Here is a 16,559-nt window from a genome sequence, read left to right as displayed (position 1 = left end):
GGGGGTGGGTATACAAGTACCCGTAGTCCTTAGACGGGACAAAGTTCTTCCTTTCCACCCCTCTCGCTGTGGGTGGGATAGAGGCAGGAGTTTGCCATATCGTATCCGCATTGGTTTGTATCGTGCGGATCAGGGGTAGCGCCACCCTCGATGGGGCATCCGCTCCGAGGATGTTCACGATAGGGTCCTGTACTTCCACTATCTCCTCCGCCTGCAGGTCCATATTACGGGCCATCCTACGCAGGAGATCCTGGTGAGCCCGAAGATCTATCGGAGGGGGACCCGTACATGAAGTGCCCGCCACTGCCTCATCCGGAGAGGAGGAGGAAGACGCCTCCGGTGGTACTGGATCCAAGGGGGGGTCCTGATCCCCCTGCTCTTGGGCCGGAGCATCACCTGTACTCGGGTCTATGGTGTCAGGTGGCGTGGACACGGAAGCCTCCATGCCCCCTGGCGGAGGCCGAGAGATGGTGGATTCTGGGGCCCTTCTAACCGAGTGACCCGAGCGAGAGGTCGATGGTATTGGAGCCCCTTGCTCCTGGTGGTACGCCCACGGGGTCCAAAATGACCAGTGAGATGGTCCATGAGAGTGGTCCTCTGCCATCTCCTGCCAATGGCCCAAGTTCCGTTCCTCGGCTTGCCCTTGAGGGGGGTATGCCGATCTCGACAGGTCCTCCGAGGAGCGAGACACCGATCTTGACGGCCATGGCGGTGCCGAGAGAGATGAAACGACCCCCGTGGGCTGCGGTGCCGCACGGTACCGGTCCGGAGATGATCTATCTCTGCGCGGTGCCGGCGAACGGTGCCGGGACCGCGATCGGTGCCGATGACCTCGTCGGTGCCGGGAGCCGGATCTGGACCTCGACGAGGACCTGGAGTATGCCCGGTGCCGGGAGCGGCCTCTCGACGTCGAGCGTCGACCGTAGCGGTGCCGAGAACTACGTCTCGACGTTGATCGGTGCCGACGATCATAGCGGTGCCGAGACGTAGACCGGTGCCGCGACGAAGATCTTGGCCGCGAGTACGACCGGTGCCGAGGTGATATTCGGTGCCGGGACTGCGAGCGGCGTGGGGACCTGCTTCTGGACCTGGACCGGTGCCGAGGTTCCAGCCCTTGTGATGGAGGGCGCATCAAGGCAGGTTTCCCCCTTGACTGGACCGGGCGGGTCAACGGTGCCGTCGGTGCCAGTGGTTGAGGCGGTGCCGGCTCTGTGAGAGCTATCAAGTCTCTCGCCGCCACGAAGGTCTCCGGAGTCGACGGGAGTTGTATTACCGCCGGTCTCGGTGGAGACGCTATCTGCACCGGACTCAACGGCCTCGGTGCCGGAGTCGACAGTGCTGGAGGCACCTGTTTCCGGTGCTCCACCGGCGCACTCGGCTCTACCCCCGGCACTGGGGGAGCCGGCGTCTTCGGTACAGAGGTCCCCGTCTTATGGGCTTTTTTATGCCCCGGGGATAATGACCGGCGCCGAGGTGCCTGCTGCGGTGCCGACGAGGTCCGGTGCCGGGGAGGTTTGTCCGACACCGCCCGCGTTGTCGGCATTGCCGGTGCTGCTGGGGCACTGCGCACCGAGGCGCTAGGTGCCTGGGCCTGGCTCGTAGAAGGAGTGTCCGGGCTAAGTGCCGCCTCCATCAGGAGTTGCCGGAGCCGAAAGTCCCGCTCTTTCTTGGTCCTTGGTCTGAAGGCCTTACAGATCTTGCACTTATCTGTTTGGTGGGACTCTCCCAGGCACTTCAGACAGGAGTCGTGCGGGTCGCTCGTGGGCATAGGTTTAGCGCAGGAGGCGCACTGCTTGAAGCCGGGAGCTCTGGGCATGAGCCCGGGCCCGCGGCCGGGGGAGAAAGGGGGCGACGACCCCCTTAGTCCCCTGGACTATTATAACAAATCTAACAACTTTAAACTATTTAACTATTAAACTACAAACACTAGAACTATAACTATAACTACAACTGCGAATAACTAATTAAGCTAGGGAGAGTGGAGAACAGCTATGCCGCGCTCCACAGTTCCAACGACCGTCAGGGGCGGTAAGAAGGAACTGAGGGGGCGCCGGGTCGGCTGGGGTATATATTCAGCGCCATGAAGGCGCCACTCTAGGGGGCTCCACAGCCGACCCGCCGGTGTTGCTAGGGTAGAAAATCTTCCGACGATCGTGCACGCGGCGCGCACACACCTAATGGAATGGATATGAGCAAGCACTCGAAGAAGAACTATTGTTTTCAGGGACATGATCAGCAAAGCGTAACCCTGAATTTTGATTTGTTCAGAGTAAAGCATTTACAAAACATAAGATGAATAGAATTGTTCCCACCACTGCAGCTGTTTTAAATTCTAATGGAATCCATTGTTTTGTTTTTAAAACATACAAATATCCTCCTAGAGAGTTTGCAACTCAAATACCGCAGTGCCCAGAACTGGAAAGAGAAACTCTCTAGACACAAAAGTAAAACTGACTTCTTGGATTTGTTTTGTTCCAGTAAAGGAGAGGAAAGCCAACACAGAGCAGAAATAGTGACAAGTACACTGGATTTTCTTTGGCTCTATTTTCATATTGATATTTAAACTACTATTCACATCATAAATAAATGTCTGTTTGCAATACATGTTTTTTTAAGTAGACAGTCTCCCTTTAAAAGGCTCCAGCACATAGTCCCCCATCCTCAAAGGGTTATAGAAACAATTCTAACCTTGTACCTATTGGGTTCCGGGAAGCTTCTGCCCGCCCACTGCTAAAGGATCCCCCCCAACCTAAGGAAAGGATTTACAGGACCTGAAAACCAACTGATTTCGGGGGACAACTAATGAAATAACAGGGATAGGAGTGTGGTCACAGGGTCAAAAGAAGGGAACCTGATGGGGACACCGAGCAGAGAACCCCGGACAGCGCCCACTGCTCCTCAAAGGTGTTAAGGGAGCCAGTGGACGCCGCCCAGAGGAACTGCCCGGATACGTGAATGGACAGAGGATCGGAAACAAGCCCCACAGTCACAGAAGTCTCCATCGGCCAACCTCCTCTCCCTGGTTTTATAGATGGCCAATTTAGCCAGGGCCAAGAGGAAGTTGACCAGGAGGTCCCATGACTTTGGGGCCACGGATAGGGAGTGCATAGAGAAGGAGGTGAGGGGAAAAGTGCAGCCAAAAACGTAACAGAATATTCGTGAGGAGCCGGTATAGGGGCTGCAACCTGGCGCACTCCAAGTAAACGTGCGCCAGGGTCTCCCTCATGCCACAGAAGGGGCAGGTGTAAACCACGCCAAATACACGCCCGTGCTCACGGCCCCATGAAGGAGCCGCCAGCTAATATCCCCAGTGGGCCTTGGGACCAGGGTGGAGTATAGGCTGGCCGACCGGGGCTTCTCATCCTCTAAAGGTGGCAGGAGGTCCCGCCACTTTGAGTAGGGGTGGGACACTAGGGTGAGGAAGTGAAGGGTGTGGAGCACGAGCTAGTACAGATGTTTCCTTGGCGCGGTCTGGAAACAAACCGGCTGCAAGTCGTGCAGCCGGCTCACAGAGAAGAGGCAGGGGGGCCGGTTGGGTCCACGGGGCAGGGGCCCGATGAAAAATTCTAACCTTGTAGCTCAAGTTTGGCAAGCTCTCTTCCGCTCACGGGCCAAACAGACTTCTCCCCACCTACTTTGCTTCATGAAGCACATCAGCTGCAATCGCCGTGTGTGTTATGTGCACTTGCTCAATCCTGCTACTGAGATCCATGCAGGTGGAGCCTCACTGAAGTTAGTGGGGCCCAGGAGCACAGAGCAGCTTGCAGGATTGGGGCATTAGGCTGTAGGACCTAGATTCTCACAGGTATTTTGGCACCTAACTCGCACTGATTTCAACCTTAAATAGGTTTGAGCATCCAGGCCTTAGTGCTTTGAGGCCAGGACATCTTATCTGTGTGGCACAATTTACCTGTAATTTGACTCTCTTTTCTAAACAGCAAGTAAATAATAATACTGTATTCTGCACTTACATGGCTTCTTCCATCCAAGAATCTCAAGTGGCTTTATAAAGAGGAATAGGGGTCATCATTAGTCTCCTCTAATAGATGGGGAAACTGAGGCACAGGAGGTGGTTTGTTTGTTTGTTTTTGAGCCAAAGTAGTCAAAAACAGTCTGATTTTGAATGCCTCAAGGTTCTGGAGGCCAATTTGAAAAATCCTGGACCTGATTTTCAGACTGATGCCCAGCTTCTCAAAGCTACTTAGGCATCTAACTCCCTCTAATTTCAAAGGGAATTAGGCACCTAAATACCTTTGAGGATTTGAGTCTGGGCCCCTGCACCTTCAGCGGAAGTCAAGAGACCTGCAGATGCTTGATACTTCTGGAAGTCAGTCCCAGTGTTGAGCACCCAAAACAATCAGCAGCCACATGAAAATCTGAGCATTCGTGACTCGCCCAAGGTCACTCAGAGTTCCCAAAGAGTTGAGTTTCAGAGTAACAGCCGTGTTAGTCTGTATCCACAAAAAGAAGAACAGGAGTACTTGTGGCACCTTAGAGACTAACAAATTTATTAGAGCATAAGCTTTCGTGGACTACAGCCCACTTCTTCGGATACACCCGAAGAAGTGGGCTGTAGTCCACGAAAGCTTATGCTCTAATAAATTTGTTAGTCTCTAAGGTGCCACAAGTACTCCTGTTCTTCTTTTTGCAAAGAGTTGAGTGGGATTTAAAAGAAATACCATGTAAAGAGAACTTTGTTATTGCTAGAGCCATGCAATGGGCAGTGAGGGAAGAAGGAAGGCAGGATGACAAACATGCTTCCAAGAGACAGAGAGGGATTACACACTAGCTGAAAAATGCAGGGAAGTCTAGTCTCTAGGTTTGTTTACCTGTCAGTCCCAGCCCCATTTAGTTTGATTCCCCAGCAACAGGGCAGTCTCCAGTTCAGGGTATTAATGTTAAATGGACAAGTTCTCACAGCAATTTGCAAAATCCACTGTGAACAGAGATGGACACTAGATGGCATCCTGCAGTCCCTGGTTAAAATGCTGCCTCTTTTAAGCACAAGAATGGATAAGGGTGAAAATAAACCCATGGTTCTCCAGTGAAGTGTTCCTAAAATGTAATTAACGACGCTCATTATTTCTATTGCAGTAGAAGCCAATCAGAGATTAGTGCTCTATTGTACCAGACAGTAGAGAGACAACACAAAAACAGTCCCTGCCTCAGAGACGTCATCATCTCAGTGCAATTCCTGTCCCAGGGCAAGACCCTGCCCTTGCTATTACAAAGTCATCTTCATTTTCAGCTAAACTGCTAAGGCTCTGAGTGGAGTGTATAGAGATCTTGACATGCCCAAACTTTGGGCTGTATTTGAAGGCCAGCCCCAGCTTTGCGTTTGGCATGTGGAACCCTCTTTCACACTGCAGCCTTTACGGAGATGATATCCATTTATCCCTGACCCTGACAGACTCTGCATTCAGTTCAGAATCCAGCACTTTGTTTGTGAAATAGGGAAAAAGATGAACTACCCCCCTCGCCTCCCATTCCCTGGCTCTGAGCCTTCAATAACTCCCCAGCCAGGAAGTGCATTTGTCACCCTCTTCCTCTTGATTTCTTTGTGCGGCTAGCGTTTGCCAAATGGATGCTGAGTCTGAGATGCTGTTTACTTTGGAGCGCAGCTTTCCAACCTTTGTGAGGCATTCTGTTCTCCCCCCGCCACCCCCACATACACGGGTGTTTCACAATTACATTGTTGCCCTATCCAAAGGGGCATTCTGGAGGAAGCCAAAGGTCCAGTCAGACCTGCCTGTGCAGGACTTACCTCACCCGCTTGTCTGCACATCCACCCTCTGCCCCATCCAGAGAACCCCAGCACAAGGCTGATACCTTGATTCCCTCCCCAAGCACCTCTCTCTCCCCCATCCCAGCCAGGAGAGGTGGTGTCTATCTTGGCCTACTTGATCCGGGAAGGGTTAATCTCTCCTGCCTCTCCCCATCTGCTGATTCTGATTGCTCTGAATTACCATACAGATTGAGAAAGCCAGGCCTGTGATTTCACAAGAGCCTCTGCCAGGCTCCTTTAAGTGGCCAGAGACCCTCAGCCTCTTCCATCCTTCGCCCAGATGCTCCGCTTTCCCTTGGAGATGGATCTCCGCATGTGACCCCTGCACCTGCTCTTGTCTGATGAGGGCAGCATCTAATGACTCCAATTTGGAAAGAAATTCAAGAGGAGAGATGATGGAGATTGGCTGCTTTCTGACTAGTCCTAGAATCCCCCCACTTCTCATGCCCGTCAACATCAGAAAAGGAACAAGCCAGCCACCTCTTCCCCCAGCCCCTCCCTGTCCGTAGCCTTCTAGGCTGATGGGTCTTGCTCTTTTTCCTGGCTAGTCCCATTCATCACAACTATGGCACATCTGTGCCCATGACTCCCAACCTTGCACCCCTGGTGGGAAAGATTGGAGTTGGGCTTCTGTGCCCATCAGCTAGATCCAAGGGGAGGCTGAATCTGCAGCAGCAGCCGCCTCTGGCCAGTGTAGATTTCCCCCTAAACACCTTCCCCTCAGCACCCAGGCAATATTCTGTAATGTAATCAGTGATTATACAGAGCAATGCAGGATCAATCCCATCCTGATGCAGGCCAGGAAGTGATGGCTTTCCTTTACAGGCAGCCTGGCAACTCGAGAGGACAATTTCTGAGCCAGATTTGGTTGTGTAATAGCAGCATGCCCCTTTGTACTCAATGCCAGCCCAGGGCTCTTGCAACACTCTGCCATGGATTATCATAGGGATTGAATCTGGGCTCTTTTGCACCAGAAGCACAGCTCTCTATCACTCGAGCGAAAGGAGCTAGCAGCAGTTGTAGGCACTTATCTGCTGTGAGGACCAGCCACCAGAGAGGGGCACGCTTTGCCAGCATCTTACACAACCATCTAGGGTGCCCCCCTGATTTAAGGAGGCTGTGTCAGATGAGCACTGAAGCTACAGAGCCCACAGTTTCACTGGCTGCAGAACACCTGCTCACCTGAGCCCTCCCCTCAGAAAGGCAGATGCTGTTTCTGCTCAAATGGCCCCCCTCCCCATCTCCTTGTTGGGAGTCAGGGCAGGTTCCCTCACCCTGTGGCCCCATCTCCCCCTCAGCCTGAGAGTCAGGAGAGTCTTCCTTGTGTGACCTCTGGAATTTACCTCAGGGAACAGAGATGAACCATGAGCCTTTGTGTCTCTAATAGACTCCAGGGCAGCTCCTCCTGAGCAGCCGCAGATTTGGCACTCTCCTGCGTCTCCCGGTAACAGGGCCATCAGGCTAAATGTCACCCTGGCACTTGCTATTCATCACTCCAGTGTGAGCCTCAAGCAAAAACCCAGTAGGGCTCTGGGGAGTTGAGAAGGTAGGCAGATGCACCAGAGCCCTCTGGCAGGAGGGGGCGGAGGGGCATGCAGGCGGAGATGGTCAATGTGCCTGTAGTTATAGAGAGAGGTAGAGAAAGCCCCCTTCAGAGTGAGAAAAGGGGACCTTTGGAACAGCACTACTGGTGGTGGGGGGGAGGGGTGTGTGAAATGTAGAGCAAGTGCCTTCCTAGGATGGAGGGGAAGCCCCAGGGGGTGAGAAATATGGAGACAGCCCCTCCTGCTGTGGGAGAGAGGGGGTACTCTGGGCTAATTGTGAGCCCTCGCAATCCCCCATCTTTCCATGCCCATTCCACTGGCCAGTGAACCAGCCTTGCTCACATCTCACCTCCTCGCTCCTCCCGAAGGCGCTTTCCCAGGTGAGTGGGTCATTTCCCACGCAGGGGCAGGAGATGATGACTTGCCACAGTGCCGCCGCAGCTTCCTTTCAAGCCTCTCCTCTCCCTGGATCGCTTGGGCTGCTCTGGTGGCTGCTGTCTCCTTTTTTCCACCGCCCCTTGAGAGAGGCTCCCAATTTCCATTTAAATCGAGGTTTTAATGCTTCTTCCCACCCAGCCACCTAGCGGGGCCAAGTCTCAGCAAACAGCTTCAGCCAGTTGAAAGGACCTACAGGGAACCTGGAGAACCCTTCACATTCAAAGGGCTCTTTTCACACATCCACCCTGTCAGGGGCCCAGTGGGATAATCTCGGGACCGCGGTAGGTGTGCAGCAAGATACACAGTCAGCGCTCAGCACACCCAGCAACACAGAGCATTAGGGATCATGGAGTAAGGTGTGAGACGGGCACCCAACTCCCACCAAATTGGAAGTAGGCACCTAAATCCCTTAGGCCCCTTTGAAAATAGCAGCCTCTGCATTTAATCCTTTCTTACACTGGGGCCAATGGTAGCATACCCACCCCACCACATGCACACACCCAATGGGGATAGAGCCCCAGGCTATTGCCTCACCTGGCCTCAGGGTGAGAGAAATGAGGGTTGGTTAGTCCTGTTAGGTCCCCTCTTGTCTACCTCAGAGAGGCCAATGCACTTTAATCCCCTATAGTAGTTCCAGGGCCTCTGTCCAGTCAAGTTTTAAATTTCCCAAAAGCTGGGGTTTCCGCCCTGTGGCCAGGGAGACTATTCCAGTCTCAGAGATTGCAGTGCCAGGACATTTCACTGATAGTCAGCTCCAATTTGCCTTTGCTTCATTTCCTCCCATTCTTCTTCGTCACACCCCTCAGTCTCTCTGCACACTTTCCCGCCTCACTCGACAATTATAGCCATAGATGGTTATCATAGTAAAGAGAGATTGACCTGTTGCAATATTCGGGAACAGTGTCAGCTGGGTGAATCTGCATTCATAGAATACCAGGGTTGGAAGGGTCCTCAGGAGGTCATCTAGTCCAACCCCCTGCTCAAAGCAGGGCCAATCCCCAGACAGATTTTTGCCCCAGATCGCTAAATGGCCCCCTCAAGGATTGAACTCACAACCCTGGGTTTAGCAGGCCAATGCTCAAACCACTGAACTATCCCTCCCCCCACTGCTAGCTCGATTTTGTAAATGGGGAAACTGAGGTGCGGAGCAGCCAAGTGATTTGCAAGGTCACACAGGAAGTCACTGGCAGATCTAGGAACAGAACACAGAAATCTCAATTCCCAGTCCTTTTCTCCATTCTCACAGTCTATTAATCAGGTCACAGCCTCCCTCCCTGCTCCCAGCGCGAAAAGTATCGCAGTTAGGTGTTGAGGTGAGCAGAGAGAACTCTTTCCTTGCTGCTGGACAGTGCTTCTGTCTCAGGATCCCAAAGCACCTCATGAACGGGAGTCTCTTCACTTGCCTCTGAAATGCAGCCGCCGTGTAACGGTGCATAACAACGCATCGCGAGAATTTAGCATGGGAAGCGATGGAGAATATGTATCCCAGTGAAACCACAGGGCGGAGTTTGAGAGGCAGAAAGAAATTAATATAAGGTAGAATGTGGCTGGACTGCTCCAAGGGGCATCACATAATGACCACAAACGAGAAGGATCTCTGGGGCCATAGGGGTGGGCGAGAGGATGATGGAGAATCATGGCAAAGGTGAGCCTATGGACACTAAGCTTGGAGATTGCCATTTAGGAATAGGTTCAACCCAGATGTTTTCCTGGCCCCAGCCTAGAGCCTTGCAGCATTAAAGGGAGGCAACACAGAAGACAGAGCCAATTGGCAGTGATGGACCATTGCTGGGTACACCAGGCGCTACAGCCACCTTTGCCCCCACCCCTAATAAGCTGAGTATCGTGGAAGGTGCAGCTCAGAAGCAGGGCCTGGGCTCATTGGCTGACTCATCCTCTTGTATTGCTGTGGGATCCCCGAGTGTATACTGAGGTGCCCTCAGCAGGATGGGAGCGGACAAATGCTACCTCGGGCCCACAATACCTCTGCTCCAACGCAGCCTGCAATCCCATCCTCCTGTGCAGGAAACCCACAAGGAAACCGCACTGCACTGAAAGGAGCGAGATGTATTTTTTTTGCCAGACTAAGAAAATCCTGGTTAAACACAGAAACACGCATGTGGTTTGGAAGTTGCCGTCCATTTCCTAGCCTGATCCCTGGAAGCGGCTGTAGCACAGAGTGGCCAGTACAATGCCCTGAAGGCCACTGGCCCAGTTCAGTCATTGCCACACCCTGGGCAGTTGGGCCGCAGGCACCAGGAAAACATTGGCCATGGGGGGCTCTGACGGAGGTCACAGTCAGAGCTGGGGGGGAATGATCCATTGTACAGTCAGTGAAGGGAAGAACCAGCCCTGAGGAGCCGGGGGCTTCTGAAGAACGAGGGGGACGAAGAATCCTTGGCATTGCCCCTCCCCCAACATGCACACACAAAGGCAAAGTCTCTCTGTTTCCATGCAGATAATAAACAACATTTTTGCAGCCACTGCCCACCTCTGCTTGTCCGCTCCCGCCCGGCTAACCCCCCGTCAAAGGGCTGAGTCCCCGGTCATCAGACATGCGGCAAGTTCACCCAACTTTTGTCATAGAGTAACAAGAATATTATGAATGAGTTGCCCTTCTCAAAGCACTTTACAAACATTCACGGATTAAGCCTCCCACAACATCGCTGTGGGTTAGGTATTAGACCCTCATCAGAGATGGGATACTGAGATGGAGAGGTGAAGTGCCTTGTTCAGGTAAGCAGTAGAATAGTCCTGAATCCCAGTGTTTCCCCTGCTCTAACCACTGGAAAATACTCCTCTCCCACAGCTGGGAATAGTATAATTAATCATCATATAATGCAGTAATGCAGGGGTCGGCAACCTTTCAGAAGTGGTGTGCCGAGTCTTCATTTATTCACTCTGATTTAAGGTTTTGCATGCCAGTAGTACATTTTAATGTTTTTAGAAGGTCTCTTTCTATAAGATATAACTAAACTATTGTTGTATGTAAAGTAAATAAGGTTTTTAAAATATTTAAGAAGCTTCATTTAAAATTAAATTAAAACTCAGAGCCCTCCCGGACTGGTGCCAGGACCTGGGCAGTGTGAGTGTCACTGAAAATCAGCTCGCATGCCGCCTTCGGCACGCGTGCCATAGGTTGCATACTCCTGCAGTAATGCCTCCACCTGGGAGGGGCCCATTGTGCTAAGAACTGGATAAACATATAGTAAATGACCATCCCAAAGAGCACAGCACCCAGGAATCCTGACTCCCAATCCCTGCTCCTACTCTGGCCATTAGACTCCCCTCCCCCATGGCTGGGAATAGAACCCAGGCATCCTGACTCTGCTCTAACCACTAGAGAGACAACCCTGCTGTATGAAGAGGTGGTATAAGTTCCGTCCTGTGAGTGCTTCGGCAGAGCTATCCTAGGGAGGACCCCACACTTCTGCTCCCCTCCCACACTGACTGCGCTGTGACTTGACTGTCTCTAATAATTACAGTTAGTCTGTAATTATCACCTTCTGATTTCTCTTTGTTAAGGTTTATTGGGAAGAGAGAACGAACGGCTTTGGCAGTGCTAAGGAGCTGCAGATGCCAGAGAGCGGAGGCACCTGGATTCAGGCTAAGGTGGACATGCCATTTTTGCTGCAATGGTTAACCAATCCCCTATCAAAACATTGTAAAAACGATCAATTGGTGTCATGTTTTACAATGCAATGGCGGGGGCTTCTCCCATATCCCACACACACACACACACACACTGTCTGGTACTGCTGTACTGGAGCAACCAGACAAGTCAGAATATGCAAAGAAGATGCTAATTAAAAAGTACAGGTGAGTGAGGAAAGAGATTCTCAGAAAGCTATTGTTATTGAAATGAGACAGTGCACCAGGATCTAATGTAATGGGGAGAGGTGGTAGTGTGTGTGTGTGTGTGTGTGTGTGGAGGGGGGGGGCGGGTTGGAAAGACTGTGAAGTTGAGAGACTGCAGGGAAAATGGAGAAGAAAGAGACTAAAGCGAGTGTGACCGATGGAGAATAGGGAGAAGCAGAGGAACAACCTCTTCCCCCCTAAAACCGGGGATCTGACTCTTTCCTCCACTCCCTGCACACAAAGGACTCAGACTGGAGTCAGTAACCTCCGTTGCCACAGAAAATGCCCCCTTGGCTGACAACAGCGATAAGCAACAGGTGTGGTGGAACTGAACACGGCATAAGTGCAAGTGGAGAAAGGACCGAAGCGTGTTCAGCACCACTTCAGAACCTGTGGTTCTGCCCCAAATGCAGGACCAAACCCTTAGCACACAGCATCAGACAGCAATGAGCCAGAGCACTACAGCCTTTGGGCCCATTACTGCAGCCGAGTGCAGCCTGAAAGCTCCAATCCAATGGGCCATGTATTTGTATTGGCCTGGAAGATAATCTGCCTGAGCCAGAGCGATGAAGGAGAGAGACACCTCCTCACAGCTGAACTGGTGCCTATTTACTCAACTTCCCAAAGAGGGGCAGGAGAACATGGCAATAACAATACCTTTCTGCTTTCGCATCCCAACTTCCTAATACCCATAACCTTGTTCTAAACACTCCCCCTCGAGCTGGGAGTCAGGACTCCTGGGTTACCTGTCCTAAACTCTAGACCATCTTCCCCTCCCAAAGCCAGGAACCCAGGTGTCCTAGCTGCCTGTTCCCTGTTGTTTGCTAGTCTCAGGGGATGGCTGCCTGTAGCACAAGCACACAGATGTGAGCGAGGGGGCTGGGAAAAAGGCCAGGATCAAGGTGGCTTGTAAAGCAATTCTATCTCCCCCACACAGGCGACTTCACAAGAGAAGTTGGTCTCCACAGCTAAAGGCTGACAGGATAGGTAGGGCTGTCACACCCATGGAGCTGATAGCATTACCCAGCCCAGCCTGCTCCAATGAACAATCATGCAGGCAGCAGTCCCTCTGGTTTGTTGCATTTTCTGTGTCACATTAGTAGCCGGGGAGACTGAAAGCATTTGTTTCGCCACAGGACTGGGAGAAGCAGCAGTAGGGCAAACTCCCTCACTTCCCCTCCTAAACTCCCTCACTTTCCATCTGTCTCAGGGGCCTGTTCAAGTCCATGGTTTCCCAGAGGAAGCTACTGACAACTATGACAAGGGATTTTTCTTTTTTCCTAGGAACTACACTGAGACCCACCAAACTCATTTGACATAAGGCACCCAACAGACATCAACCACTTCCATTCACTACCAACCTGGGTTGGCCCTGGGTTTGAACCCATGGACTTGAAGTGAAAAGTGCCATTTCCTGAGCCATCCAGTCCCCTAGAAAGTCACTTTTCTGAGTATATCAGAGAAACAAAGGAAGACACCAACATATTTGCTAATACATACATACATACTAACTCCTTCCCAGCCAGAGGGGTAGCAATTCCTCTCCCCATCCCTCCCCTGCATGCACACTCCCCAGAAACTGGGCAATTGCTGCAGACCTCTCTCCGCCATATCCCTTCTCCCTGCCCCCACTCCCTCTCCTGATCCCCTTTCAATCCAGCACACTGGAGGTGAAGGGAGTGATCTTCTCCAGTGATATATCCATCTCGCACTCCACGTGTACCACGGCTGGCAAGACGGCATCGGCATGGTTGTTGTGGGAGGTCTGGGAGATCTGGGACACTTTGTCAAAAGTCAGCTCATTGTCTTCTGCCTGCAGGGTGGCATGGGGGAGAAGGTGTGGGTAGCTGAGGGTCACTACATCCTTCTGGTAGGTGGTGTCATGGTGGTAGGAGACCAGCTCGTTGCTGAAATTCACAGTCTCCACTGCGTTGCTGGGGCAGAGGCGGCCGCAGCCCAGGATGGTGGCAAAGGCCCTCCTGAAGTCAGCATTGAAGGCGTAGATGATGGGGTTGAGCGAGGAGTTGGCCCAGCCAAACCAGACAAAGATGTTGAAGACTGTCTCGCTGACACAGGGCAACTCCCCAGGATCATGCAGGTCAAGGTCGCAGAAGGGCACCATGCAGTTGAGCACAAAGAAGGGCAGCCAGCAGAAGACAAAGACGCCCATGATGATGGAGAGGGTCTTGAGAACTTTGGTCTCCTTTTTGAAAGAGTTCTTCAGGGAGGCCTCGTGGGGGCAGTCATTGCTGTGGCAATTCTGGGCATGCTCCACGGCTCTCTCCAGAGAGGAGATCCTGCGGATCTGTCGCTGAGCGATGCGGAAGATCCTGGTGTATGTGACGATCATGATGGCGACGGGGATGTAGAAGCTGATGAGGGATGAGGAGATAGCATAGGTCCTGTTGAGGCTGGAGTCGCAGTTCTCCTCTGAGCCCTGTGTGAAGTTGGAGCCTGGCTCCTGCTGAGCCAGGAGCTCATTGGCCTTGTGCCACCTCAACTGCACAGGGATGAAGGAGATCAAGATGGAGAGCAGCCAAGCCACCCCAATCATGATGAAAGCCACCCGCTGGGTCATCTTCCTCTCGTAGCGGAAGGGGCTAGAGATGGCCCAGTACCGGTCCACACTGATAATGCACAGGTTGAGGATGGAGGCTGTGGAGCACATGATGTCAAAGGCCACCCAGACATCACAGAAGCCCCCAAAAGGCCAGAAGCCAGCCACCTCAGCGACTGCCTTCCACGGCATCACCAGCACGGCCACGAACAGGTCGGAGACAGCCAGCGAGATGACGAAGAAGTTGGTGACCTTGGAGCGCAGGTGCCGGAACTTGATCACAGCCACGCACACCAGGGTGTTGCCCAGCAAGGTGGAGAGGATGAGGAGGAAGAGCAGGGCAGCCATCACCACCCGCAGGGACAGCTCCGAGTTGTCGTCCTCCACCCAACTCTTCTTGCTGAGGGTGTCATTGATCATCTCCAGCCCATCTCCCGTTCCTAGCAGGTAAAGCCCATCCATGAGTTCCCTTTGTCCTGCTGTCCCCAGAGATCTCATTGGTGCTACGTCCCCATCGGCACACAAACCGCCTCCTCTTTATTCCTCCTCTTGCATCTTGGAAGCACAAACTGCGACCCTTCCAGCTCTTGAACTCTTACAAGCGCAGCTAGATCCCCGGTCATAAGTGCTCCAACCTTTCGCTCCTTTCCAAGTCTCCTGCAGGCAGCCTGGCATTTTCCCACCACCACTTTTCTTCTTATGCAGCCTGCCGCTCACAAAGAGCCAGTGCTCACCTCCTGCTCTCGTGTAGGGTGGGTGGGCTCGACTGCAATCTTCCCTCCCCCTCCTCTCGCAGGGGGCTCATCAGCTGTTGCAAATCCATTGCTTGTAGGATCCCTCTCAATCTCTTTTGTACTGGCCAGGCTTGTACTTGGCTGCTGGGTCGGGTGCGAGGGGGAGTTTGGGGATCACTCTCTGCTGTTGCTGCTAGATGCTCTCTGCTTCTCAGCTCAGACACCCAGCTGCTCTGCTGCCGCTGTTCTTTCCTCTCTTGCTGATTTGTTCCAGATTTTACACAGGTGAGATCCCCCTTCTTCTCCATGCAGGGAGTCCCTACTCATCAATCTCTGGCCTTCTGACTTTACCAATCTGCCCTTTTAGTCCTGAGATATTGGGGGCATGGGGTTTGGACTTTTTTGCTGAGATTGGGGAAGGGGTTGGATTTAGGGAAGGTAGGGAAACAGGCAACAGGGACGGGGTGGGGCGAGGGATGAGATGATGAGCAATCAGAGAGGGTTGAGAAGATTTTGGAGGCTTAGATGACATTTATTGATAGTTTGGGAGTTCAATATGTGGGAATCCAAGTCATTTTGATCCTCCCAGTAGGAGACAGCATGGTCTAGTGAATAGGATACTGGGCCAGGAGACCTAGGTTCTGTTCCCACTGGTTTGCTGTGTGACCTTAGGCAAGTCATTTCCCCTCTCTGTGCATCAGTTTTCCCATCTGTAAATAGCGGATAATGACACTTGCCTTCCTTTGTAAAATGTTTCAAGATCTATAGATGAAAAGCGCTGTATGATGAGTTCCAAGCTATTGCAGTATAATCTCTCCAGAGTCCTCTTCCTCCGATCATGGATTGAGGGCAGAGCTGTACACAACTTTCTTTATTTGAAGGGGGCCTAAAGTAAAGAATAACAAGTGTAGAATATTGATTTGATGAGGACTTTTGTACCATGACTCAATTTGTCCAATTTTAATAAAGCGAGATAAACACACTTCTGTTCCCAACTCAGTGTTTTCTTTATTAGTGCAATCTTTAAATTGGGGCAGGGGGTGCACTAAAACTCCAATTGTCTAGGCCCACGGAATGGTATAGAGAAAGCAAAGAACCTTTTCATGTTAGTATGAAATCTAAATGCCAGCCCCTATTCCAGACTGATTAACAGGTCGTTGTATAGCCAGTGGTCAGTGCAAGGAAATTTGACCCTTGAATCTATGGACCATTCCTTCTGTGGAGGAAATGCAGTGACCAGCTGTCACTATTCCTCCCCTTGTGGTGCTGGGGCAGTCGCTGAGGCGAGTTCAGTGATCGCAGTTTATCATTCTATCTACAGTGCCACTGAGTAAATGCAGGGCTGAACTCCCTTGGGCTTAGACCAGGAGAAGAGAGATTCCCCCACATCACAAAGCCCAGGGGGTGGGATGGGGGGCTGTGGCAGTGCAGACTTGGAAGCAACTGCCACTAACCATTTATAGAGAGCTCCATCATTAACACCATTCACCTTTCCCATCCCTGAGGGCCACCATCCCAGGCAAAGGGGACTGCTCTCCCCTGTGCATTAGCCCAGCAACACTCATTTATTAGGAATCAGGATTGACCCATTCACATGCAGTTTAGTCTTCAAGTTCATGGGCCATTTCCACCACCCCTGCAAC

General features: G+C 52.1%; 1 protein-coding gene across 1 annotated transcript; it reads right to left on the bottom strand.

Annotated features, from left to right (window-relative positions):
• Nucleotides 1-13,187: 13,187 nt before the first annotated feature.
• On the bottom strand, nt 13,188-14,746 carry LOC128832481 (D(1) dopamine receptor-like). Its single transcript, XM_054019909.1, has one exon. It carries the CDS (start codon nt 14,678-14,680, stop codon nt 13,277-13,279), a length of 1,404 nt encoding a protein of 467 aa, XP_053875884.1. The 5' UTR covers nt 14,681-14,746; the 3' UTR covers nt 13,188-13,276.
• Nucleotides 14,747-16,559: the final 1,813 nt, after the last annotated feature.

Source organism: Malaclemys terrapin, chromosome 2 (assembly GCF_027887155.1).
Source record: "Malaclemys terrapin pileata isolate rMalTer1 chromosome 2, rMalTer1.hap1, whole genome shotgun sequence".
In the NCBI taxonomy this organism is placed as follows: Eukaryota; Metazoa; Chordata; order Testudines; family Emydidae; genus Malaclemys; species Malaclemys terrapin.
The sequence above is the reverse complement of the archived record's forward strand: the minus strand, read 5'-3'. Positions and strand labels throughout refer to the sequence as shown.

Coding starts and splice junctions, on each gene's coding strand:
- LOC128832481 (XM_054019909.1), bottom strand. CDS start 14,680: ATGAGATCTCTGGGGACAGCAGGACAAAGGGAACTCATGGATGGGCTT.